Consider the following 27,987-nt stretch of genomic DNA (forward strand, 5'->3'; position numbering starts at 1 on the left):
AGCACGACACAAGAGGGGTGGTAAAAAGGTGCCATCTTTCTAACAAAGGTGAGTCGCGTCACTGTGGAGTCGCGTACGCTTGTGAAACATAGTTCGTCCTTGTAAAAAGCGTAAGAAAATAATATATATGAAATAGATATTTTGCAATCGTTGAAATATATCTTACAATTCTTTGAAATTATCTATAACTCAAAAAAGAACAGAGAGAAGTAAGATGAGACCCTGTTGAGGGAACTACTTTACAAGCGTACATTACAGCGCAGTAATATGCGAACTTCCGCATCATCAGCCATCAGCACTGCAAAGGTCAGTGCTCTGATCTGGGTCGTATTTCGCACTCACTGTGTTGTTTCGATCAGAATTGCATGATTGGCAAGAAAAAGCCTTTGCGGGATCATTTTAGACTTTCATGTTGTTAATTTAGAGTGTTGCACTGTTGGAAGATGCAGCAATTTGTTCCTACGAACGAAGGCGACGGTTCGAACTGTTGGTTCGGGTAAGTTGCGTCACTTTCTCGTCGTTACTTTGTGGACTTTTCAGCTATTTCTACAGTTTCTTCGAGAAAAAACACTACTCAGAGAATTAAATAGGGTTATAACAAAATTTGTGTTGATTTTTCGTCCATTTCGAAACATATATTTAGCTTTTTCAGGCTATTACAGTTCGTTACCATGTCCACATGATCTAGCCTCAGAAGTAAACACGGGAGAATGTAGAACGACCTCCCGTGCCGTGGGCGGGGATTGCAGGAAGCAACGATGTCTTACTTGCATTGTTGTTGTCTTGACCGTTGCTGTTGCTTGCATTTTAAGAGTTTGGAACAACTTTTCTACACACAAAGGGAGTGTTAATTGTATGCGTCTTGATTTCTTCGTCCACAAGTGAAGTGTACGTGATCGGAATGTTTTACGTTCAGTGTCAGTGTGTCAAAATGGCTGCCTGTAAGTGTAACTGTACATGGCGTTTTTTAAGTATTGTCCCGAGTTTTGCCTTTTTATACTTACAAAGAGTGAGAAGGAAAATTAGATTATTTGAATATAAACCGTCAGTGTTCCAGTTTCAGGACTTAGCGATGGTGTTACTGTTGCCGTGTTGGCAACCTCAACTTGTTCATGTACAGCAGCACTCACTTGACCTTGTTCATACATGTTCAAAAGTTAGTGCCTGCATGCATATATATATTTATATATATATATATATATGTACATATTCATGTACAATGTACATATTCATGTACAATGTACATATTCATGTACAATGTACATATGCATGTACATATCAAGTGATTAACAGTACACTGCAAAATCAATGTAGGGGTTAACTTCATTTGCTTGTAATTTGCATTTAAATGTTTATCATGATACATGCCCATGATGATACATTTGGAAATGGATTGAAAGGGAATCCTTATGTCTGGTGAATAAATGAATGCCCTGCAGCTTATCACTCTAAGCTTTTACTTTGATTCTTGTCAATCATTGCATACATCCTTCAGTTCTGGACAGTCTTTTTTCTATCTGTTTCCAGGTTCCCCCCGGAATAATGACTCGGGCCTGAAAATGGATTACGAAAATATGGAAGTAGATTTGGGGAATCATATTTCATAAAGAAAACACAAATACCTTTTAAACTATCATGTCTAGGCTTTGCCGTTTTGAACATATCAACTACTTTCATGGAAGGAAGAACCTCAGGAAAATCAACAAGGTTAACAACAATGCCTTGGCCAGCCTTGGGTAGAATAGTGCCTTTTCTCCTCTTGATGATGGGAGCCCATTAAAAATGAAAGAGTCCTTCGGGCATTTGAGAGTAGCAGGGGTGCTGAGAGGAGGAAGGATCTGCTGCTAGGAGCATGGGTGCTGGATGATAGCTGATATGCCTGGAAAGTTTTCTGGCTACACGGAAAACAACTCCATGTCAACTGAGGTGTGGGAAGAAGGGCTCTGTCAGCGACTGGAGAAAGAATTGATGGCTCTGGGACAGGCAGATCTTGTGAAACATGCTCGATCCATAGTTGTGTCGGCCTTCAAGCAGGGCAGGAAGGATCTGGTCGATGATGTCAAACACCTGCTGGATCAGAAGAAGATCAAGGACCCGCAGGAAGCCAAAAAGTTGAAAACTCACGTCAATGGGCAGCCCAACCTTGATGATCTTCGCAGATCGCTACTAGAATTTCAGTTACAAGAGTTGACCGTGAGTACTGATATCCAGATCAGTGTCAATCACTAGGTGTGTGTGTGTGAGAGAGAGAGAGATGCATCCAGTCTGTATGTGAAAAGGTGAAGGTGGTGAGTACTATTAGTAGTACTACTGTAGTAGCTATGCTCTTTTGTTTCATCTGGAATGGCTGACAAGAGCAAAATAACATTTTGTTACTGTTAAATGTGCAGAAAGTTGCTGAACCAGCCCTGAAAGTGGCGAGTAAAAACATGTTACTGGCAAGTAGAAATGTTCATCTACTCGCCAAATGCGGGTAAAGTTGATAAAACAAATTGTTGGTTTGGCTAGTAAAGTTTGCTCTCTGGCTAGCAATTCTAAAAAATTACTAGCCAGAGAGCAAACTTTACTGGCCAAACCAACAATTTGTTTCAAAGACTAGTGCACCTTTTGGGGGACTTTCAGGCCTGTGAACACAAAACTGTGAAGGACACGCTTATCTTTGTACAGTGGAATCACCATTTTAACGCCCACCATTTAGTTCCTTCCACCAATCCCGACCCCGCCTGCCCATTTTTTTTAACCCTAATTTTTCACAACAAACTTGTGTGAATGTATCGCCCTGTTTCAACTTTTTCTCTTTGATTTTTTAAGGCCTGGGTAAGTACTGTCACAGGTCCTCAAGTTTAAAGGGGGTGGGGGGTCCACTATCAGGAGCAAGCCAGGAAATTTCACGGAAGGATGTTTACTTATAGAAAAGATTGTGACTGGTGTAAAGGGCTGACTTTGAATTATGCCGTTACAGACAGGTTGGAGAGATCTTTAATCACAGCTTCTCATTTCAGAACATGCCCACACAGGATGCGCGCTGCCTCGTGAAAGAACTCATCACACTGAAGATGGCACTTGGTAAGTCTGAGAAGACCAAAAGTGGAAATTACTCCCCTTTTCTGCCTCTTATTAAAAATGTGCTTGAGATTGAGAGTAAAAACTTGGATTAAATGAGAGAGAAAGCTTTTGTACTCAAACTCTTTCGTGAATATGGGAAAAGCCCATGTCATTCTGGCAATTTTAGTTTTAATTGAACTACTTACTAGTTACTTGAAAATAGTAAGAGAAACCACTTGTGGTTTGTAATTTACCAGTTCAATATGTGTGCAATATGGATGTCTGTTTTACAGCAAAGCTGCCATTGAATTTGAATAAAAGTATGCAGTCTTTGTTCTAGCCTCCTGTTAGTGTTACCGTCAATAGATATTAACGTCTAAAGTCCGCACTTTCAATGTGTGCACATGTGTTAATCTTTACACTTTCTTCAATTTGCTGTACAGAAATGTCGTCCCAGTCCAGACTGCGCCCAACTGCACCCGTACGAGTTTCAAATGGAGCGGGTGAATCCATTGCTAAGCCAGTTTCCAGATCAGAACCAGTTTCAAGGTTGGAGCAGGAAACCAGGTATGTGTTATACTGTTAAATGGAATGAAGGCTCCTGTGAATGGGTCTCTTTTTCTAAGAGTAATACCATGGTACGAGGTTGGGAAAGTCCCTGTTATATAATACAGCAGTCACTGTCATGGCCAGGTCTCGGGAGAAGCAGCCACTTGCCTTGTACGGACACTTTGCAAGGAATAGTTTTTAATAGTAGTGAATCCCTGATGAGCAGCCACCTGCAGAACGCGGACAGCTAAATTGGAGACCATGCATGTCTTTAAGTTTTACCCGTGATGTGCCAACACTCGCCAATTTTTTTTTTTGTAAACAGTTGATTACCCTCTTACAAGCCCCACTGTACATGACACCTCTAGAAAACTGTACAAGGTCATATAGAAGCAGTGTGAGACAGGGGTTTTGGCATGTCATTGTCGGTGTTAACTTGGGTGCACATGTACCCTACAGGAGGGTGGATTCAATCATATTTTTAGTTGAGGTTAAGCCAGCATACTTTAGCCTTTCTTTCAGGTGTAGTGGTTAGCATGGACTTAATCGGTGTGTGTGATAGGGGGGAGGAGGTTATCCCTCCTGTGACCTGCTGCAATGTACGGACAGATTTGCAAGAGATGAATTCTAGAAATAACTCTGTAGGGATTGTGAAAAAATACCCTTGCTTTCAGTAAGTTAAACAAACGGTGGTGGGGGGGGGGGGGGGGGGGGGGGGGGGGTCTGAAACATGTGGACAGAAGCATGTAGTGTTCTCTCTTTTAAAACCCTATACAGTTATTTCCGAATATCATCTATTGCCCAAGGGTGTCCATTCATAAGAGGCAGCCCTGAAAGTCCAACAAATGGTGTGCTCGCTTTTGGCTAGTGATTCTGAAAATGTACTAGCCAAAGAGCAACATTTACTATCCAAACCAACAATTTGTTTCAGCAATTTCACTCACATTTGGGGAGTAGATAAACATTTCTACTCGCTAGTTACATGTTTCTACTCGCCATGGCAAGTAAAATATTAGCAACTTTCAGGCCTGAGAGGGACTGCTGTAATAGAAATGCTTTGAAATACTCTCTAAATCTCATTGTACATTATCTTTGGGTTTGAAGAAATTGTAATACTAAAAAGTGTGTACATTTCATTTGCAACAAAAATCAACTTTCACTCGAGCCCATTAGCTATGAGTCTGAGAAAGAGAATTTAATACCCATAATTTATCCTGCAGTTGACTGGAGTGGATAGATTGAGACTGTCTGAATTGGTCTGCAGTTTTAAATTCAAAACAATTGTTATGCCGAGTCTTGTATAGCGCCATGTAAACTGTTCTCCCTTTTCAAGCCCTTAGCTATTGTTGGACAGCATACAGTTTGACATGAAGCAAGCGCTTCATTTTCTGAAAGTTTCACTTGGAACTAGGAGCTGCAAAAACAGCTTCCGTTCATATCACTAGTTTTTGGTCTTTATGTTGTCTACTATTGACTTACTGTGTTTTTCCTCTTTGTCATTTCAGTTACACCAATGCCTTCCCAGCTCTGCAAGCAAAGGGAAGTCCAACACCACAATCAGCACGTCGCACTGGAAATTTATGGGAGCAGAGGATGCCGCTTGCTTCAAAACTGTCTCAGCAAACTTCAGAAAACCTGATATATGTAGAAAATGAAGGGAAAACTGTAACATCTGCTAGGAAATTCAAGAGCAATGGTAAGGAAAATGAAATAACCCTTACTCAGCCAGAGTTCAAGAAGAGGCAGTCAAAGGGAAAAGATCCACGTGGCAAGAGAGATAGCACATCTCCAAGCAATGGCCACAAAGCTGGCGGAGAGGATCGCTATGGTATCAATGTAACAAAAGTTGTTCTGCAGATTCTTGGGATTGCTGGTAATGGGAGCGAGTCCAATTTTCAGCCACCTTCACAAGATAACGGCACACAGCACATGAAGAATGAGCAGGCAGAAAAAAAGTATGAGCAAGAAGAGGTTAACCTAGAACATGACGAAGAATGGTCCGAATGCCTTGACCACAAGCATGAAGGAGAGCAACCCCTCTTGTCTTTTCAAGAAAGTTGCTATGGTTCACACCCTCATCTTACGGACCAGGTCAACAGTACAGCTGAAAGCTTGCCACCATCCAGCTGTTCTCCGCCCCAGTCATCCGTCCCACATGCAGCAGAAAATGATCTTCTCTCTGTTTACCCTTGGCTGCCATCAGACAGGTCTTTTCCCACCCCGCCGGAATCCTCTCCCCCTGAGTTTGCTTGTTACGGCTCCTTCCTCCAACCCATTGACCATGCAGTAGGTCCTTTTTCTTCTTCAGCTGCAGCTTGCTCCCCACTTTCTCAGTTTCCAGACTACTTCTTGCCACCTTCACCCGACCTTTCTCATCAAGGGATGTCATTTGCATCCAAAACAGTGAAGACACCATCTCCACAACTACCTTCCCCGCCATCTAATGGGTTACTGCCTTTTGATCCAGAGAGCTCGCTTTCCGGACATCTTCAAGGATTTTCCATCGACTTCAGTTCCCTTCCCAATACTGAGTTTGTGGATGCTCTGACCTCTACCGTGCAAAGGAGAGGATTTCCATCATTACAGCCCCTCGCTAATCCACCCACTCCCACCTCAGAGATTTCAGCGTTAAACCCTTTTCCCTCCACGTGGGATTCCATATGGAGCGAGGACAACAGCCCAACCAGCGCAGCTGCAAGCTGGTCAACCATTGGTAACAAAGAGACTGTTCCTACGCCACAGAATGAAAGTCCCCATAATCAGTTTCAGCAGTATGAGATGTTCTCCGATCAACAGTTTCTTACAGGATGCTTCAGTGAACAGTTCAGAGATGAGGATTCAGCTGGAGAATCGGAAGATGATGGCAATACATTAGGGCTTCGGAATCTTGTGTCCGCAGTGGTTCACACAGGCACTCAGCAACCTTACCCCCCTCCACTGGCTGCAGCAAGGTGTCCCGGTGTCTCCACTATTCCACGCATCGGACCAAGGTATCCCCTGGATTTCCCCAGACCCAAAAGTTCCTCTTCCTCGACTCTTTTCTCTTCTGTCCAGAACAAATTGCCAGACAGGCCTGCCCAGCTGCAGGACGGCATCCCTGTCGTGAACTCTCTGTCCCCCTCACCATGCACGCTGTGCCCTGGGGCTTGCAACTGTCTATGTAGTGAACAGCAAGTTTTTGTGCAAAATGATTTCCACCACATACGTTATTTTTCCAGCTTAGCCAACAGCAGTACCCTGTCTCCAGGGGCAAGGAATGTCACAAAGAGTGCCTCTGACAGCCAGCTCTATCTAGCCCCTCGCAAAGGATCTGCCTTTCATCAAAATCTCAGCTGGAGTTCCCACAGTTTGGCTGGTGCTGGTCCTCCAAGACGTGTTCATGTTTCGGGAGCTCCGGTCCTTCAGCTACCAGTTTGCCTGGTCGAGCAAGCTTCTGAAAAACAACGCAAGAAGTTGCAGGAAAGTCAAGTGCCTATTATCAAGGAAGATAAAGATCAAAACCAACTAGCAGTATTTGAAGAAGTGCCAGAGGAGCAGCAGCCTGAGCTGGTAGTACCGGATCCGGCTTTTCTCTTGAAACCGGACATCTTTGGGGGCTGCTCTGCTGAATCATTGGCTCTGCCGAACATGATGCAGAAAACGTCCAAACTGACACAGACTGAGGAGTCGGTGGAAGGCGATCTGCTTGTAGTTGTGCCAAAGAACAGCTTGCCCAAAGGAAAATATGAGGAGAAGAGTTGGAAGGACCTAGCCCCCCTGACAAGCGAAGACATTGAAAAAGATCATCTGCACGCTCTTGTTAATGGCCAGAGGCACCCCTGTCCTGCGCTGCCAGATGGCATTGAAGTGTCTGACCTCGAGAGTGATCAGGTTGAATATGACCAGGTAAAGGTTACTTGCTTTTGAAATAAAACTAAAAGATGTTTTAGTTTTAAAGATCTGCATGAAGTCAAGAAAAAGATTGAAAAAGTGTGTGTTTTTTTCTAGCTCAGCATGTTCCTTCATATTGTTTGTTTGGGTTTTTGTTTTTATTGCATATTCTAGATTTTGCAAAATAGAATCAGAAGTGAAGTCATGAACTGAAAGAAGAGTGATGATTTGAGATTCAATAAGTGTGACAACAGTTGAACAAAACTCACACATGGCAAAATCGGGATATTTCCCCTTTCTTTGTACAAGTTTTGACAATGTTTTAACATAGATGGGGAATCGAAACGAGGGTCGTGCTTTGTGTATGTGTAGAGCGATTCTGAGAAAACAACTCGACTGATCTTCATGTATCTTTACATGAGAGTTCCTGAGTATGATATCCCCCAGACGTTTTTCTCATTTTTTTGATAAATGACTTGGATGACGTCATATCCGGCTTTTTGTAAAAGTTGAGGCGGCACTGTCACGCTCTCATTTTTCTGCCAAAATGGTTGAAATTTTGGTCAAGCAATCTTTGACTAAGTCCTTACTATGGGATGCATTGCAGCTCCGAAGCTTAACAATTAATCAATGAGTTTGCTCATTAAAGTTGATTTTTTGCTAACAGGTTTAAAATTGATTGCATAATATTTTTCATAAAATTCTGAATCTAAAAAAAACCATATGTCATGTTTACTCTAAAAATGTGATCACAGTTAACGAAAACAGGTTACTTAGGTACTGCGATTAAAATGTCAGAAATCGATCCAAAAACGATTTTGTTTTGATACTTTATGATTTCTTGATTTCAAAAACATATAATTTCCTCAGAAAGTTAAAAAGAATACAGTTCTAGTTCTACTGTGCTATACTGGCTCCTCAATTTCACTTTGTTTTACACGTGAAAAGTGAGCGATTTGCTTGACGATGCTGTATCGTCTTGATGAAAAGATAAGTGCGTTCAGTTTTATTCTGTGAGTTCGACAGATTGACTAAATGTAGTAATTTCGCCTTAAGCGACTTGTTTATTATTGGGCTAGCTTCTGTACTCTGATAAAATTCAGTCTTATAAGATCTTGTGTGTAATCCACCAGGCCCTTAGAGCTCAGCTTTTGCTCGCTTTGTTTTCTTGTTACCTCAAAAAATTTCTTTGGTAGATGAAGTCACTGGATGACACAGATATAGAATAAGGGGTCAGTTAGCGATGTTGTTTCTTTTGACATCTTTTCGTTCTGAATGGGTTTGGTCAGTTTAAATTGATTCCCCCGTGTTATTTTTGCAGGCAGCGGTTGCACTGATGCGGAATGCCTTCAAGTTTGTTGAATCCTCAGACCCTTTTCATGATGATCAGCTGTTTTTTCCTCTGGTGTATGAGGCTTCGTTCCTGGAGAGCATCTGGCTCAGCGACTCCTGTCCCCCATCTGGCAATCAACACGGCAGAAGACAGGGCAAAAACAAAGACAAGGGACGACGTGAGTGTTTGGTTTTCTTTCCTCTCCCTCTGTCATTTCGCATTTGTTTGTGCCCCTCTGTTCCACAGTTCCAGTGATGCATATTTGCAGGGATGTCAGTCCTGCCTTACCTGCACCCTGTTTAACCCTTACACTGGTGCAATTCTGTAACACATGTTGCACAGCCACTGGTCAATTAAGGGGGGACAGGGTAGGCAAGCACTTTTTTTTTTTATTTTGGAAACAGCTTGCTGCTTGTTTGATTTTTGCAAGCAGAATAACCTAATTAAGGGAAACCATTTTAAATTTTGAGTGAAAAGCAATTTTTGGGGGTTTTATTCACCAAAATGTGGGAAAAACGTTATAAAATGTGCTTTTTTTAAAATGTTGCAGTTTGTGAACCAGTGCATGTTTTGATCCAATTTTTCTTCTTTGCAGCAATATGTGTGTGTTTAATAATTCTGTGTATCGAAAAGCATTTCTAAGCAATATATTATTTTAATTTAGCATTTTCAGTTACCGGTTCAGTTCTGATAAGAAAAATACATGAAATCCTAACTGTCAGACTCATAAAAACCCAACCAATGCACTGAACTCTTATTCCATACACAGAACTGATGCTGTACAACTCATAAACAACATATACAAAAACTGAATAAATCCATCAAGCCTTTCAAAAGTTGCAACATTTTAATTGTAGCGTTTTGTCTGAAAATTACATTCAGAGAAAACAGCATTTTAAAGATTTGAACCAGTACATAAAAAAACCAGTAGCACAGTGCACCCTGAATTCATATGTTTTTATCAGAATGACCACTTTACTATGTAGGGAAAAGGATTTGACAATCAAATTATCAGGATTTTTTTTATATACATCATATGAAAACAGCCATCTTTGTTTGTACCGATATGAAAACATGAATCAGAACCAAACTGTCAGACTCATAAAAACCCAACCAATGCACTTAACTCTTATTCCATACACAAAACTGACGCTTTACAAATCATAAACAACATAAACAAAAATGAAACAAATCCATCAAGCCATTCAAAAGTTGCAACATTTTAATTACAGATGTTTGTCTGAAAATTACATTCAGAGAAAACAGCATTTGAAAGATTCCAACCAGTACCTCAAACTAGTAGCACAGTGCAGCCTGAATTGATATGTTTTTATAAGAATAACCACTTTACTATGATGGGGAAATGATTTGACGATCAAATTATCCAGACTTTTTTTAAAAAATCATTTGAAAACTCATCTATGTTAGTGCAGATATGAATCAAAACGAAACTGTCGGACTCATAAAAACACAAGGAATCCACTGTATTCTTATTCCATGCACAGAAATGGTGCTTCACAAATCATAAACAACATATACAAAATTGGAACAAATCCATCTTGCCATTCAAAAGTTACAACATTTTAATTACCACATTTTGTCTCAAATTACATGTAGAGAAAACAGCATGTAAAAGAGTCTCACTAGTACCCCGGTAAACTAGTACCACAGTAGAGCTTGAATTAATGGGGTGTTTTTTTTTAACCAGAATAACACTAACTATGAAGGGGAAATGATTTGATAATCAAATTATCAGATTTTTTTGATTTAAAAAAAAATCATATGAAAACATTAAAAAAGTCAATTATCTGTGTTTGTGCTGATATGAAAATATTGATCAGAACCAAACTGTCAGACTCATAAAAACCCAACGGATGCACTGATTTCTTATTCCATTGCATAGAAATGATGCTTCACAAATCATCAACAACATTACATAATTATATATACACAAATGGAACAAAGCTATCAAGCCATTCAAAAGTTGCAACATTTTAATTACAGTATTTCTGTGCTCAATCCTAACACTGCAGCAAATTTCTGTAAAGCTGAATGTCCCTTTCCATGTACCAACATGGTCATACGCGGATTATTTAAAATGCAACTTTACCACCCGAAGCCTTGCAAACACCGGGAGAAGAGTAAACAACTGCAGACTTGAATGGACACTCATATGCACTCCAGATGCAGGGCCTGTGCAAATCCTTGGGCTGATGCATCACCTTCTTTCATAATCAGACTGCTATCAGACAAGCATTCAGTACAGGATATAAACCTTTCAGCAATAGATTGAGCTGATCAATGTTGACAAAAGCCCAACACATGTCAGCGGAGTGACGTTGCACAGTACCAGTATCCATATCTGCTTGTGATGGGTCAGAAGATGGCAAAGTATCTGTATCTTCTTATGGTTGGTCAGAAGATGGCAAAGCTGATGTTTCTGCTGTGGAAGAGGGTAGTTCCGGTTTAGCAAACTTTTCCATCAGGTCAATCTTTCTCCTCGCTGCCACCACAGGAGGACTGGCTCTCCCCTTGCTCCAACCTAATAAATACACAAACACTGATTTAATATTTGATACAACTGTCCATGGTTTTTGTTTGTAATAAGCTGCAAATTTTAAGACTCAATATAAACTTCAACAAGTGCTTGTACTTTATTTTGCAAATGACCATGTTACATGGGGTGTACCTCAACTTTTTGGCTAGGCTGGTAAATCAGAAATCCCAATCAGCCCCCAACCACTGAACCAGGCGGGTTTTCTTACAACCACCTCAGCGGCTCGTACCCACATATGTCGGTTGACGAACACACACACACACACACACACACAAAAGACATTCATTAATTGGCCCCTATCACAAAATTTACATGTCAAGTTTACTATGGGATTTGAGTAACCACACAATCACATACACACAGGAACTAATACTGAAACTAGCTGAATTATTTTCTTTCTTTCTTTTCATATTTTTCTTTTAAAATTAATTTATTTCATCACACTTGCTATGTATTTGCTTGTTTCTTGTCTGTTGTCTGTTTTGTGTGTGTGTGTGTGTGTTCTGTGTGTGTGTATACATTTTCAGATTTCCTAAACCTAGCACTGTTTGCAGGTGATCTTTATGCTTTTGATTCATGAGTTGCATCCCCAGTCCTTTAGTGTAGTTCTCTTTTTTTTTCTTTGGTGAAGTAAATTGGATCTATTTTTTTTATTCCTTAGTTAATGGAAAAGATTTAACAACAATATTGCTGTCAATGATAGGTTGGTCAGCCATGCTGGTGTAAACCAATCCTTTAGAATTAGAGAACGCTCTCTAGTAGGGTACTTATTTTCCTACGGTCAATGACCAGAAACAGAAACTGTGTCAGTCGTACATCGCTCAGATGCTGCTTCTCAGTTTGACCCCAGACAAAGAATAATGATGACATGTTACACCATAGTAAGCTCTCAAGGACTGGCCAGCGAAGAACAATAAAATAGGGGTTGTGAAGACGATATCACAGAGATGATCGAGGGAGGGAGGGAGAGGGTGGGGTGGGGGTGCGGCGGCGGCATCAAGAAACACGCAAAATACTTCAGACACAAACTGTTTATCATTTACCTGCAAACCCTAACACATTCTTACAACAACAACAACATGACAATTGGCAATAAATCACGTTGTCAAACAAACAAGATCGAAAAGAGAAAGAAGCAAAACCCACCTCGTCGAGTCAAGAATCTTAGAATGTCGTCTGCTTCAATACGATAATGTTGGTTCATTTCGGAGTGTTGTTACTTCCTTCTACTGTTCGCTGCTGCTGGTTCATCTTTCTCTGATATTTCTTTCCACTATGCCGAACATTTCCAATGTTAGGGTTGTTCTCCGCAGCTCAAAACTTTGAAAAATGCTGCTGAATCGGTGAAAACGTCATGGATTTGTTGACACCGGGGGACTGATAAGTTGTCTACTGCGCTTGCGCCAAATGCCTTTGACCTACATATATTTGCATATATTAATTCCGGGGTTTCGGTTGGAACGGATTCTCTCTCTTTGTGCCTATGTCAACGGAAATTCCCCAACGGTGATGACGTCATCTTGAAGAACGGAAATTTCCACACAGTTTGAACAGCGAAGGGTCATGTCATGTGCGCACATTTACCAGCACGGAGTATCCAAAGTTGACCATTTTTTCGATTTTTTTGATAAAACACAGACAAAAACAACAAAACATCGGTTTGAAAATGGTTTTATTTACATGAATACATGTCTAAAATGACAAAAGCAGATTATTGAATGCATTCCAGGATGTTCAAAGGTGTGAAAAATGCAACAACCCCAAAAAGGTGTATGAGACCAAAAATAACTCATTTTGCCTACCCGGTCTGCCCTTAACAGAGAGAAAAATAAAGAAAAACGGTCATATAGGATTTTCACATCCATGGGATTGGGAGGTAATCGGAACCGACCAAACAGACTGAGCCAGTAGCGCGACATGTGGTGAATACCAGGTGACAGTGTACGTAAAATAGCGCGACATATAATATGATACGTATGTATTAGTGCTCTCTGTAGCACAATACTGTAATTATTGGTCTCCAGTCCAAGAACAGTGTGTCACTGTTTGAGCAGACGAGTACAGGTTTAAATTTCATGTTGTGCTCATAGTTTGACTTTAGATGTGCAGGTCCATTACACCCGAACAAGCCCTGCACTTTCTTTCTGGAGGGATGCTGCTATCGCACTGACTGCAAATACTCACACGATCTCAGTACCATTACCTGTCACTTTTGGAAGGATGGGGAATGCTTCAAGGGAGAGCTGTGCCCTTTTCTCCATGGCTACTACAGGTAAGTCAAGCTCTGCTTTGTTTGCCTTCCTTCTCAGTCTTTTGTTGACCATCATCACAAGTGCACTGATTGAGGGGCCTTTGTCTAAAATAAAGTAAATACCCAATATTAATGTGTCCTGTCATGCTGAGGGGCCTTTGTCTAAAATAAAGTAAATACCCAATATTAATATGTACTGTCATGCTGAGGGGCACAAAACAAAACAAACCATTTTCATTCATACACACAAAATTTGTCTAAACTGGCATCTCTTTACTTGTTTTACCAACGAACTTAGTGAATCTGATCCTCTATAGCTTCATGGATTACTGAGGAGTGGTACCACTAGTTAACAAGTCTGTTCTTTTCTACTTTGGAGAGAAACATGTCAACAGTAATCATCACTAGTTTCCTATGAATATTATTTTCAGTTGTTTGGTCCCAGAGTGCTTGCAGTTTATTTAAAAGCTCTCAAGTGCATACTATCACTTCATTTATTTCCAGAGGACGAGATGGATTGGAAGATGAAAAGAACTTTGAAATCAAAAAGGAAGACTTTCCAGAGCTAAGCCGCAAGGTAAGCCAGACTGGACTCTTTTTATATTTAGTCAAGTTTTGACTAAATGTTTTAACGTAGAGGGGGGAATCGAGACGAGGGTCGTGGTGTATGTGCGTGTGTCTGTCTGTCTGTGTCTGTCTGTGTGTGTGTGTGTGTGTGTGTGTAGAGCGATTCAGACTAAACTACTGGACCGATCTTTATGAAATTTGACATGAGAGTTCCTGGGTATGAAATCCCCGAACGTTTTTTTTTATTTTTTTGATAAATGTCTTTGATGACGTCATATCCGGCTTTTCGTGAAAGTTGAGGCGGCACTGTCACGCCCTCATTTTTCAACCAAATTGGTTCAAATTTTGGTCAAGTAATCTTCGACGAAGCCCGGACTTCGGTATTGCATTTCAGCTTGGTGGCTTAAAAATTAATTAATGACTTTGGTCATTAAAAATCTGAAAATTGTAAAAAAAAAATAAAAATTTATAAAACGATCCAAATTTACGTTCATCTTATTCTCCATCATTTTCTGATTCCAAAAACATATAAATATGTTATATTTGGATTAAAAACAAGCTCTGAAAATTAAATATATAAAAATTATTATCAAAATTAAATTGTCGAAATCAATTTAAAAACACTTTCATCTTATTCCTTGTCGGTTCCTGATTCCAAAAACATATAGATATGATATGTTTGGATTAAAAACACGCTCAGAAAGTTAAAACGAAGAGAGGTACAGAAAAGCGTGCTATCCTTCCCAGCGCAACTACTACCCCGCTCTTCTTGTCAATTTCACTGCCTATGCTGTGAGCGGTGGACTGACGATGCTACGAGTATACGGTTTTGCTGCGTTGCATTGCGTTCAGTTTCATTCTGTGAGTTCGACAGCTACTTGACTAAATGTTGTATTTTCGCCTTCCGCGACTTGTTTCATTACTGAGATCGAGACACTTTTCATTTCAAACATAAAATTGTCAAGTAAGTGGAGGCCAGAGTTTACTGGCTGCTGGTACTAGAGGGTTACAAGTAGAAAAGTTTCAAATAATGAATGATGTAATTTGTATTCCTACTCAAACTGTCATCACTTGACAAGTGTTAGTCAAGGAACAAAGTTAGCCACAAACAGGGGCAAAATGAAGTGTAAATTTCAACAAAAATACAAAAAGATCAGGCAAATCTAATCATAGCCCTGAGATATTTTTGTGAAAAGATATGGACAAATTTGGTCCTATGATTCATTAAAAAAACCCAGATAGACTGCTTTCGTTCCAAATGTGACAGGGAGACTACCGTCACCCTTCACAGCAGGCTCTGCAGAGTTGTCGGCCGTTGAGCGCGAGCTATTTATAGCTCGACGTTTCTTCAACGTTGCAGACACCTGTGACTTGCAGAGTTGTGTTTGTGATGGGGTTTGCCTGCTGCTGTCTCCTTGTATGTTCTTGGGAACCTTTGTGTACCATTAATAGTTTTCATAAGGCTAAGAAATTAGATCTAAAATCTCAATCCTGTTTGACTGAGCTTTGCTTCCAAAGGTGATTGTTGTGTCCCGGCACTCGCTTACACAAAGTTCAGAATTTTTAAGTCTATTTTAAAGAACATTAAGTCAGCATTCTTGTGAATGTTGCATTTTGCCTAAAACAAAATGGTTTAATAACTAACCTTCTTGTTTTTGTTTTTTTCATGTTTGACTGTCCACAGGACTCCCATCAATCTGGTGCTCCAGCTCCCAAAAGAAGGAAGAACGGGAAGAAAAAGTGTGTGCCTCGAACCCAGATCGCTGGAGGAACGTGACACCTTACTCCTACTGGATCCTTTTTTGACTCCTCCCTCCACCATCCTCAAAACCCAGTCTCTACCTCTGTCACAGTGTTAATATACTTTTACTCTTCTTTATTTTAAAGTAACATGCCTCTCGTCTGTTGGATTCTGCGTCAAGCCCAGATTTGTTGGCTGCAAAGACTCAATTCAAAGAGGTAGTACTAGTTACATTCGTGGATGCTGTGGCTGGTCAATTAGTCTCTGGTGTTTGCTTTTTGAATACAATATGTCCCTTTGCCTGCACTTCTATCTTATCCGTACTGGACACTCCCCCACCCACTCCCCCCCCCCCCCTCCTCCTCCCCCCCAATTCCTTTGCATACTGAGGAGAAGAGATGAGAATTGAAATCTTTCTTTCCTTTGAATTTTGAGGGCATGCAATAAGGCACTGTTTGCCACTCTTGGTGAGATCATTACTAGGCACATTAGCTAGCACTGCACCTGTGTATTCTTGATCCCAAAGCCCCACCCCAGGGTAAATAAAACCTTTCATCTGTAGTTTCTGACTTGAGAATTGTAACATTAATCAGCTCATCCTATCCCCTTCACCAAAGAAAATAAATGATGCTGAGCATGTTTCAGTCGTACAGGATCATCCCAGGGTTGTAATGACCTAATTGGAAGCAGATAGATTTAGTTAAACAACCAAGTGATTGTTTGCCGCGTCTCCTTTTCATGCAAAATGTCTGTACATTATTTCCCTATTTGAGGCATTTCTAAGGTAGATTGGACAGTGGTGGTTGTACTGCATGTCACAATAACTTCAATATATTTTTCACGAAGAAACAACTGTGCAAGTGGGTTGGTTATGGGTAGACATGCAGATATTAGTTGCAAGAATGTGGAAAGCAAGGGAAAGTTGTGAACAAATCAGAAAACGGGCACACTTGCACATCCACCCCCTGACAGAATTGTGCCTTCTTAGTTAATTGTTTGAAGATGGGCAGTGTTAGCCAGTGTTCGCTCAGTAGGAAAATGCATTCTTGAAGAGACGGACAAAACTTTCTGGGGAGGCGTGATATCACTTCCAATAAGCTGTGGTGAGGCAGTGTACTGAGAAGTTCTCATAAGAAGTTTTGTGTTAAAATCATATTGATCAAGTCATTTCATGGAAAGTCAGTAGTGGAAGAGTTCAGAGATGGTTTTGTTTCTTCTTCTTCTCCTTTTCGGTTCTTCATCTTCAAGAACAATCAGCGATGAGATCTGTTACTTGGTTTAAGAATGAGTTGAACTCTTCCAAACACAATGATGGCAGTCTGGCTTATCTTGCAAGTTGTGAAAAATAACTTTGCAGGCATACAGGAGTGGTACACTACCTACTTCACCGCAAGAAGAAGAAAGGTCGGTGTAGACTATGACCATTCTTGTGTGCATCATATTCTTAATTTAATGCTGGTTCCTTAATCCAGTGTGTGGAAAGTTGACATAGTTTTGCACACATTCTGTATTTGCTTGTTTCAGGTTAGAATCAAATAGTAACTGATTTTTATGAGTTGTATTGTGAGGGTTCTAGAGGATACATATTTGAAAAATACATTTTTAAATGTTGAGTATTGCTGTGTCATTGTTAGACTATTTTTAGCATTTATGGTTATTTTGTGTTTACTTTTGTTTGGTTTTATAGTGTTATTATTTAGGATTTGTATTAGATTTGACTGCAACAAATTTTTTTAATGAATCTGCATGAGCAGTTATACCAAAAAAATAAACCATGAGTGATGGTAGGAGAAGCAAAAGTTGGTTTCAAATTTCATTGCAAATAAATTTTTGAGGTGCACTTTGGTTTGCTTTCTGATTTAAAATAATGGTGCTATATTCCAGGTTGCTTTTTGTTTATGAGGAATTCATAATTCCTTGTCTTGGTTTTTCCGTATACTCTGAATGATCAAGTTTGAACGTTTTGGAGCATAAGATATATTGTGCTCTCTTGCGTAACATCATGTGCATCCATCAGTTTACGTTTGTAATGTTGACACAGCACTGTATCTGTTTCTACCATAAAACATTCCATTCGGCACTCATTAGGCTTGTGTATGTTCCTTCATGTTTTACATTGTGTCCTCTAAGCATGCTTTAAAATGTCCAGTATTTTACTTTTATTATTGTATCTAAACCAGAGTACTGGAATATTACGTGGATTAATGTTGAATCCACTTTCCAACTCTTATTTCCTCTAAAGAAGGTAAAAAGAAGAAAAAAAATGTGTTTTAGTCCTAGTGAGACCCTGTTGCCCTCTCCACCCCCCGTCCTCCTGTCCTCTGTTAACACACCCACACATCCCTTCACACTTTCCCCTCATAACACTGACAACAAACCCCATTCCCCCTGTCCTCTGTTAACACACCCACATGTCCCTTCACACTTTCCCCTCATAACACTGACAACAAACCCCATTCCCCCTGTCCTCTGTTAACACACCCACACATCCCTTCACACTTTCCCCTCATAACACTGACAACAAACCCCATTCCCCCACCCGCCTGCTTCCCAGTGAGCAAGAGTTATAGTTGATCTATTTATGAGTTTTTTTCATCTCAAGAACACAAAAGTTTTAAAATGTACACAACTTCTCCCCCAGCCCCTTACTCGTTAATTCTCATTCTTTGTACTTCTCAGTTTTGGAGTCCTTCTGATGAGCTGTTGTATTTGTAACCGTTAATTTTGATTACACCCCCCGCGGGTTAGGGGGAGTCCCATATTGGTTGGGACGAGAAAGAATTTACCCGATGCTACCCACCATGTCGTAAGAGGCGACTAACGGTTCTGTTTCTTCTTTTACCCTTGTTAAGTGTTTCTTGTATAGAATATAGTCAATGTTTGTAAAGATTTTAGTCAAGCAGTATGTAAGAAATGTTAAGTCCTTTGTACTGGAAACTTGCATTCTCCCAGTAAGGTCATATATTGTACTACGTTGCAAGCCCCTGGAGCAATTTTATGATTAGTGCTTTTGTGAACAAGAAACAATTAACAAGTGGCTCTATCCCATCTCCCCCCTTTCCCCTATCCCATCTCCCCCCTTTCCACGTCGCGATATAACCTTAAATGGTTGAAAACGACGTTAAACACCAAATAAAGAAAGAAAGAATTTTGATTACGTTTCCATATTGTATGTTTAAATAATTTTGATGTGTGATCAGTGGTATTATTTGGCAAAACTAGTCCAGGTCATATCCCCCCGCGGGTTAGGGGGAAGAATTTACCCGATGCTCCCCAGCATGTCGTAAGAGGCGACTAATGGATTCTGTTTCTCCTTTTACCCTTGTTAAGTGTTTCTTGTATAGAATATAGTCAATTTTTGTAAAGATTTTAGTCAAGCAGTATGTAAGAAATAAGTCCTTTGTACTGGAAACTTGCATTCTCCCAGTAAGGTAATATATTGTACTACGTTGCAAGCCCCTGGAGCAAATTTTTGATTAGTGCTTTTGTGAACAAGAAACAATTGACAAGTGGCTCTATCCCATCTCCCCCCCCTTTCCCCGTCGCGATATAACCTTCGTGGTTGAAAACGACGTTAAACACCAAATAAAGAAAGAAAGTCCAGGTCATGTTCAGACTGTTCATGGCACTAGTAATACATGGATGAAGACACAGGGTCATAGACGGCCCCAAATGAAGAGGATCTCTTGTTCACAGGAGAACGTTGTAATGAAATGAGTGAAAAGTTGTGTCTTGACCCTTCATTTTAAGAATTGTCAGGAAAAAAGTTTAAAAAGTCTTGTTAAGGCCAGCTTCCAAGGTGAAAAACGACATTTTTTTTACATTTTTTTATATTTGAGTTGTTTGCGTTGTTAAGTGCCTAAACCACTCAACTACAGTGGAGTCCGGGTACAACAAATCTCAAGGGAGATACATTTTAGTTTGTTATATCAGCAATTCGCTGTAGAGTTTTCAACCCTAAATGGCCTTAAGACAAGTTTTCCCACTCACCTTCAAATGATCGTCCCATCGATCTTTCCTTGGAGAGTACAATCTCTGCATGTTTTCAACAGCTTCATAGTATAATCCATAGAGAGAGGCATAGTTCAAATGTTCACTTTACTGTCACAATTTTAGAAGTAAAATTTAAAAAGTCGTGTAAAAGCATGTACATGTACATTCTGATCAATCTCCGTGTCCGTCAAAAAAGACACTGCACACACTGACACTGCCGCGACACACGTACTAAGCTTGAATAAGTCCAGAATGTTTGTCTGACGCTGCTCAGAACTGGCACACTTCTCCACTGTACACTCCAATTTGGAGATCATCTAAGTCACAGACATCGCTGCACTTTGCCTGCAAGTAGCGACATAGGGTATTGGCAGCAACACGTGCTTCTGTGGCAGTTGGTGTTGGGAGCGGTTCTGGATCAACACAGCGGCGGTGGCTGTTCCGTGCACCTCCCGCTGTTTGTTCAGAGTTCGCTCATCACGCGATGTGCACTTGTGTTTGTGTATTTTTGTCTTTGGAAACAATTATTGACATCAGTTCGTTGTAGCCTTGTGACTTTTAGAGACAAAACGGCTCTGGGGCGATGAAAACGTGTTTGTTAAAAGAGGGGTTCGTTATGCAAATGAGTTCAAAAGGTTCGATGTAGCCGGAAAGTAACAAGTAAGAAATAGAAGGCTGTCTGCCAGGAAATCAATGGCAGTTTGTTAAAAGAGGGATTTCTTTATACCCAGGTTCGTTATAGCTGGATTCCACTGTATCACACTATGCAATAGTTTTTGGGCAAAAATAACCTAAATATTTAAATTTTAATTAAATGTGCATCAGGGGAGTGTCAAAAATGCCTTGTGGCAGCTCATTAAATATTCATAAACTTTGAAAGTACATTTCTTCGGTTTGGAATGTAGCAGACGATTCATTCAAAGACCACTGTGCTCAGTGAGACCGAATCTACAAGCTTGATTCGACAGCCAAACTCGGTAGAAATACATATTTTCATTGAAAAAAAAAAAATTAGGGATTCTCATCTGACTCATGCACAACATAGTTATATTAAAGTTACCTTAAACTTCAAACTCGTTTTTCTCGAAAACGCTTTTTACACACATACCGTCACTATTTTTACACACATCTTAAAAACTATTTGATAAAATCAAATAAAATTTTGTGTGCTGCATAATTGATAACAAAGGCACATTTTGCTATTTTATTGGAACATAAGAGCAAATTTAAACATCACTATGAGAGTCACATAAAAGTCCTAATTTCAGGATATCAACAAAACAAAATCTCCAAAATACACTTGTGAATATAGCACACTGTTTAGTGCTCATTTTGTGATAAATGTGTAAAATTTCATGTCTGTATCTGTCGTGCATGAAGAGTTATTTTTGTAATGATTATCATACATGTTCGTCATGTTTTTTTTATATATTTAATTTATTGTAGATATCAAAACTTTCTATTACACTTAATTGAAATATGTCTGAGCACCCAGACACACTTGAAGGATATAAGAGCCAAAAATGGGAAAGATCAACAGTGTTTCTGAAGTGCTATGGCAGAAAGATTAGAACATGTTTTTTGTCATTTTTCACCTTGGAAGCTGGCCTTAAGACATCCCTGAATGTAAAGAAGTCTTTCAACAAGAAAAAAAAGGAGAAAGTCTGTGTTGCTTTCTGAGGATGACCTGAATTTGTCCTGCCAGAACAATATAAGTTATGTAACGTGTCTTCTTCGGTGAGTGAAGAATAGAGGAGTTCGCGAGCAAACAAAGAACAAGACATTTGTTATGATCTGTCACTCATTGTGGCGTCCACTGTTCGTGCAATGCTCTTTCTTCTCCTTGTTTTAATTGGAATTATTAAGACCACACATGTCAAGGACAATGGTTAATTTGATGTGCCTCCGTTACGAGATGAGCACTGTACTTCCAACGTTAACTGCGCTGTGGATTTGTGTTTTAAAGAGAGCAAAAATTGATGTCGTTGAAACCCCTACAAACAGTCAAGCTCTAAACAGAAAGGGGTTGGTGAGAGAAAGAAATTCATATGTTTTAAACTTTCTCTCCTGCTGCCCAAGTTTTCACCCATACTATTTTCGTGAAAGACGCAGAATGACAACTTATGGTAAACCTTGGGCAGATTTTTCGTTATTTGCATTTTGTCGTGAAGTGATGATTTAAGAATGGAATCATACAATGGCTATGTATTAAGATGTAAGATCATAGCGATATTGTCATCTTCATGGTATTTTGTCAGTGTTGTTTTTGTGGCATCTACGTTTGATATCGAGAATTTTTGTGGAACACAAAGTATTGGAATTTGTGTTTACCATGGTCATTTGATCACGATTTGCACACCTGAGCTGCCTTTGTTGGGATTGTTGTTTGAGATCAATGTCATCAGCAAATGCCTGAACATACAATCAGTCAACAGTAATTGTACAACATCCAAAGGTGTTGAATGGTATCTCACACAGCAGTTTAAGGGGGTAGACCTACCTAGGGTTGGGTGTATTGTTGTTGTTTTTTGCTACATAGTGACATCTCAGTGGATTTTGATGGGATTTGGTGGGCATCTATGTCAATTATGTAGCTTTTCATGAAAATAATTGGTTAGATGATAGATTTTTACAAACATGAGATAAAGAAAAAAAAGATAATTATAACATTTTGCGAACAAAAAAAATGTTGGTATCACTTTTTACATATTTCTTACACTTTTTATCCCTGAAAGCTGTACTTTGGAAAAGTGATCTAAAAAAAGCAGGTATGTGGCATATTACCAGTAAACAATTTAATTAAAAAAATGAGAAAAATCTCCCCTTAGTATAAATTATGATATTTTTGATCTGTCTGTTTGATTAGTTGGGCTAGTTTAGGATCCAGCTATGGCTAGAATCTATTTCCAGTACATATTACAAGGCTCTAGCATGAAAACTGAGAAAACTGGTGTAAAAACACCCTGAAAAGTGGCGTTTTCGGAGAAAATCTGCATGCTAAAATTAGTTTTTTTGTGCAATGAAATAAAGAGTAAAATGGGACCGGATTTTGGGTTTTCAGGGTTGATACACACCTGCTTAGAACCCTCATATCTCCAGTTTGGATTGGAATTGATTGACAATTCAAACTGTAAATGAAAATAGAGACATTTAGCTTTCTAATGATGCCACACACTAGTAGGTTCTCAAGAAAAAGCTCTTTTTTTTCCAACTCTAGGTAGGTCCTCCCCCTTAAGTAAAGAATCTCTTGATTGGCATGAGATAATGAAACTAGACTAATATCTCAAAAGGCAGGTTTTGCACAGAATTACCTTTGTAATTCGTTTGAGTTGGTGATCTATGACTTTTCCACCGAGTTGTGCGGGTTTACTCGTGCACTGACATTGAACCATAGATAAGAGCAGTGATTGAGGTGAAGACAGATTGTGACTTGCAGTTGCAGACTCTTGCAAACTACCAAGTTCCATGATTGAAACAGCTTTCTAGCTATGCACATTTATGTTAGATTTTTTAAAATGAAGATCTGCATGTACATCATGTGTCCCAAAGAGTGATTATACTATAGTGATTCTATAATGCCCTCTCTAGCAGGGCAGAGGGCAGTCTAGTATATCCGGTAAGACCAGGTCTTGAAAGAGAGAAGCTGCCAGGGGTTCTGTTTGAAACTCCTAAAGGGATACACCAGAAAATGTGAAGGAGAAACCAAGTTGTATCTGCCCCCAAGCAGGTTTTGTTGGGATCTGTGAGTGCAAAATGTGAAGGAGAAACCAAGTTGGATCTGCCCCCAACCAGGTTTTGTTGGGATCTGTGATTGCAATTTGCATGCGAGAAGTGAATACATGTAATGGATGTTTGCGTGAGACCTTTTTTTTTTTTTAGCAACAGTGATGCAAGAATCCATGAGATGATTCTGAGTGAATGTGTTGCTTTTGAATGTGATATGAATGTGATAATCAGAGACCATGACTTCATTTATACACATTACCGTTCATTGTTATTTATTATCATCACTCATTTCATTTTTCGTTCACATTATTTTTGGTTTGAGGAAAGAGAATGTTAAATTGCCTCAGTTTCATCAAGACAGAAACATTCGTAAGTCTTTGCTGAGGAAACAGACATTTCCACTGATAATCAGCCTGGAATATTTTCAAGGAGTGCTGAGGTTTCAGTTATAAAAAAAAAAAATATAAAAAAATAAAAAAAATAAAAAATACAAACATTGGTACTTGCCCTAACCAGGCCCCACCCTCCAAGGTTTTTTTTGGATTTATTAATGATCTCTTGTCATGCCAAAATTTCCTTGCTGCTCTAATAGATTTCAAGTTTTGCATAACAAAACATTTGTGTTCATAGGTCAAGACAACTAGCATACAAGTCCACCTCATTGAGTGAACATGTTGAGCAGAATGTCTGTGTTTTGACAAAGGATTTGTTACAACTTACATGTATGTACAATCAAAATGTGCAGCCTGGCAAAGAGTTGCACATGCTGATTGCGTCCACCTTTTCCCCCAGCCCCCCTCTCCCAAAGAAATGTGCTGGCATTCACCAGCAATGGCTGTATTGTTTGTTTTTTGTGGTATCAGACAGTCCCAGTCTGTTCAAATCCGACTTGCATACTTACTCTCCTACCAAAGAGAGAAGTGCATGTCAGTGTGACATTAGTTGACACTTAGCGTAATGCTGGGTATTTGTCAGGATTTACTTAACATGTAACTTTTAGGTTTTGTGTGTTCTTTTCTTTCTTTATTTTCCTTATCTTAACCTCTCTGTCTTCTGAGACATAACCATCACAAAAGTTAGATACGTGTGAAATGGCTTCATGTTAATGACGAAAACGGAGAATGATGAATTGATCTGTACTTCCCTTTGGGTTTGTCACATTTCTTGTGCTTGGGATATCCATAGCGGGATTAATCCAAGCGGTATTGAAACACTACTATATCCATTTTTCCTGCAAGCCCTCTTTTCAGTGTCGAAGAAAGCCGCTTGTCACACTCGCAGTTACGGCTACATCTTTCTTCTTTTTGTTCACTGCACATATTTTTGTTTGACATCAAGATGATTTTGATTTGAGAAATAACCACTTAATTTTGTTTTCTTAGCTTTGATTAATTTTTTCATCCAGGCTATTCAGATCAAATTAACATTCACCAAAATATTGGTTGTTTCCACCACATTAAAATTAAATCTTTGTATATGTGTATATATATAAGTTAACTGTGCCTTGGGTCATTTAAGTGACTGTTTTCCTTCTTTTTTTCACTTCTATATTTTGACTTTTCAGGAGAAATTGAAAAATGTCTCCTACTTTAAATGTGTCGACTGCAGTCACTGCATACTTGCTCATTATTGTGTTAATATCCTTTAATGACTTTGTGATTGATTGTGTGTTGGTGTTAATCAGTAACCAACTACTCTTAATCTTGTTGTCCACCCACCCACCAGTAAATCACATACTGATACTCTGCAAAAGTGAATGTCTGCAAATGTCAGTCATTAACATAAATGGTGTTTTGTACTGGCATGGGAAAGTTAGTATAAGCTACCTCCGAGAGTAATTCAGAATGGAAGGTAGCTTTTTTTCCCCAGAATGAACACTTTCCAGACAAAAAAAACCTGTATCTATTAGCTGTAGAAGAGTTGCTCCTCTTCAAAACTGTGAGGCAAACGCATGTCTGTGGCCACTTGTCAGTGGAGACTTGTCAGTGGAGACTTGTCAGTGGAGGCTTGTCAGTGGAGACTTGTCAGTGGAGACTTGTCAGTGGAGACTTGTCAGTGGAGGCTTGTCAGTGGAGGCTTGTCAGTGGAGGCTTGTCAGTGGAGACTTGTCAGTGGAGACTTGTCAGTGGAGACTTGTCAGTGGAGGCTTGTCAGTGGAGACTTGTCAGTGGAGACTTGTCAGTGGAGACTTGTCAGTGGAGACTTGTCAGTGGAGGCTTGTCAGTGGAGGCTTGTCAGTGGAGGCTTGTCAGTGGAGGCTTGTCAGTGGAGGCTTGTCAGTGGAGGCTTGTCAGTGGAGACTTGTCAGTGGAGGCTTGTCAGTGGAGACTTGTCAGTGGAGGCTTGTCAGTGGAGGCTTGTCAGTGGAGACTTGTCAGTGGAGGCTTGTCAGTGGAGGCTTGTCAGTGGAGACTTGTCAGTGGAGGCTTGTCAGTGGAGGCTTGTCAGTGGAGACTTGTCAGTGGAGACTTGTCAGTGGAGACTTGTCAGTGGAGACTTGTCAGTGGAGGCTTGTCAGTGGAGGCTTGTCAGTGGAGACTTGTCAGTGGAGACTTGTCAGTGGAGGCACGCACTTATGGTGGTAGACAATAGCGAGCTATTACTATTAGCATATTCTTGAAAGAAAACAACACGTTTGTCTGGCCATTGAGAAGGGGTGCAACTCTTGTACAGCATTTTATACCTGGACAATTATTTACGAACATTGTCGATTGTCATGTGTGTATCCTTTGCATGTGTTGGAAACGATATAAATATCATATCTTCTTCTTTTTTCAACTGGTTTATTACCCCTTTGTTTTTACGTTTTAGGGTAAAATGTATGGCTAACATATAAATAGCCAGTATAACACTACCCTTTTATAAAAAGGTTGTGGTCAAAATACTCTGTACCCCCTGCGGGTTAGAGGGAAGAATTTACCCGATGCTCCCCAGCATGTCGTAAGAGGCGACTAACGGATTCTGTTTCTCCTTTTACCCTTGTTAAGTGTTTCTTGTATAGAATATAGTCAATGTTTGTAAAGATTTTAGTCAAGCAGTATGTACGAAATGTTAAGTCCTTTGTACTGGAAACTTGCATTCTCCCAGTAAGGTCATATTGTACTACGTTGCAAGCCCCTGGAGCAATTTTTTGATTAGTGCTTTTGTGAACAAGAAACAATTGACAAGTGGCTCTATCCCATCCCATTCCCCCCCCCCCCCCCCCCCCCCTTTTCCTCGTCGCGATATAACCTTGAACGGTTGAAAACGACGTTAAACACCAAATAAAGAAAGAAAGAAAATACTCGGTACTAGACACAACAGGTGGGAAATTTGTGTTCACTTGACGCAACAGCTTTGAGGTGGAACTATGTGTCTGGTCTGAGACTGACCTGCTTTTGATTGAAAGTTTTGCTTAGGTTATTAGCACCTGTAACCAGTCGCTAGTTGACATTTGCTTCTGTGCACTTGGAATGCTTTGTCATTCCTTTTGCTGTGTACCTCTGTTGATGTAGGAAGAGAGCGGTTCAGCTCTGCTGAGAGGTCTCAATCTCACATTGGTGAAAAACCTGCGAGTGTTTTGATCATAATAAAAAAAAAAAAAGAACATTGATTAAAAGTTTGGGTTATCTTGATTGGTATATGTGCCTATCTGTGCACTTGGAATGCTTTGTCATACCCCCCGCGGGTTAGGGGGAAGAATTTACCCGATGCTCCCCAGCATGTCGTAAGAGGCGACTAACGGATTCTGTTTCTCTTTTTACCCTTGTTAAGTGTTTCTTGTAAAGAATATAGTCAATTTTTGTAAAGATTTTAGTCAAGCAGTATGTAAGAAATGTTAAGTCCTTTGTACTGGAAACTTGCATTCTCCCAGTAAGGTCATATTGTACTACGTTGCAAGCCCCTGGAGCAAATTTTTGATTAGTGCTTTTGTGAACAAGAAACAATTGACAAGTGGCTCTATCCCATCTCCCCCCTTTCCCCGTCGCGATATAACCTTCGTGGTTGAAAACGACGTTAAACACCAAATAAAGAAAGAAAGAATGCTTTGTCATTCCTTTTGCTGTGTACCTCTGTTGATGTAGGAATAGAGCGGTTCAGCTCTGCTGAGAGGTCTCAATCTCACCTTGGTGAAAAACCTGCGAGTGTTTTGATCATAATAATAAAAAAAAAGAACATTGATTTACAAGTTTGGGTTATCTTGATTGGTATATGTGCCTATCACTTTGTATGTGTCACTTTGTATGTGTGACTGTGTGTCATACGAGTATGTGCGTGAGATGACCATTAGCGTACCTACACACAAAATGTATGTGACATTTCACTCAAACTTTTTTTTTGTTCTCCTACATGCATGCAATTGCATGTTCGCCTTG

General features: G+C 39.8%; 1 protein-coding gene across 3 annotated transcripts; it reads left to right on the top strand.

Moving 5' to 3' along the window:
• Nucleotides 1-278: 278 nt before the first annotated feature.
• Nucleotides 279-27,793, top strand: LOC138981073 (uncharacterized). Of its 3 annotated transcripts, none has more exons than XM_070353895.1 (9): nucleotides 279-306; nucleotides 1,528-2,193; nucleotides 3,003-3,066; nucleotides 3,489-3,612; nucleotides 5,100-7,479; nucleotides 8,786-8,975; nucleotides 13,464-13,626; nucleotides 14,110-14,182; nucleotides 15,857-27,793. In XM_070353895.1, exons 2-9 carry the CDS (start codon nucleotides 1,864-1,866, stop codon nucleotides 15,947-15,949), a joined length of 3,417 nt encoding a protein of 1,138 aa, XP_070209996.1. In that variant the 5' UTR covers nucleotides 279-306; nucleotides 1,528-1,863; the 3' UTR covers nucleotides 15,950-27,793. The 3 variants fall into 3 exon arrangements, with proteins under 3 accessions (XP_070209996.1, XP_070209998.1, XP_070209995.1); XM_070353897.1 differs by having other exon boundaries at nucleotides 286-496; nucleotides 13,456-13,626; XM_070353894.1 differs by having other exon boundaries at nucleotides 286-496.
• Nucleotides 27,794-27,987: the final 194 nt, after the last annotated feature.

This window comes from Littorina saxatilis, linkage group LG12, assembly GCF_037325665.1.
Source record: "Littorina saxatilis isolate snail1 linkage group LG12, US_GU_Lsax_2.0, whole genome shotgun sequence".
NCBI classification, from domain to species: Eukaryota; Metazoa; Mollusca; class Gastropoda; order Littorinimorpha; family Littorinidae; genus Littorina; species Littorina saxatilis.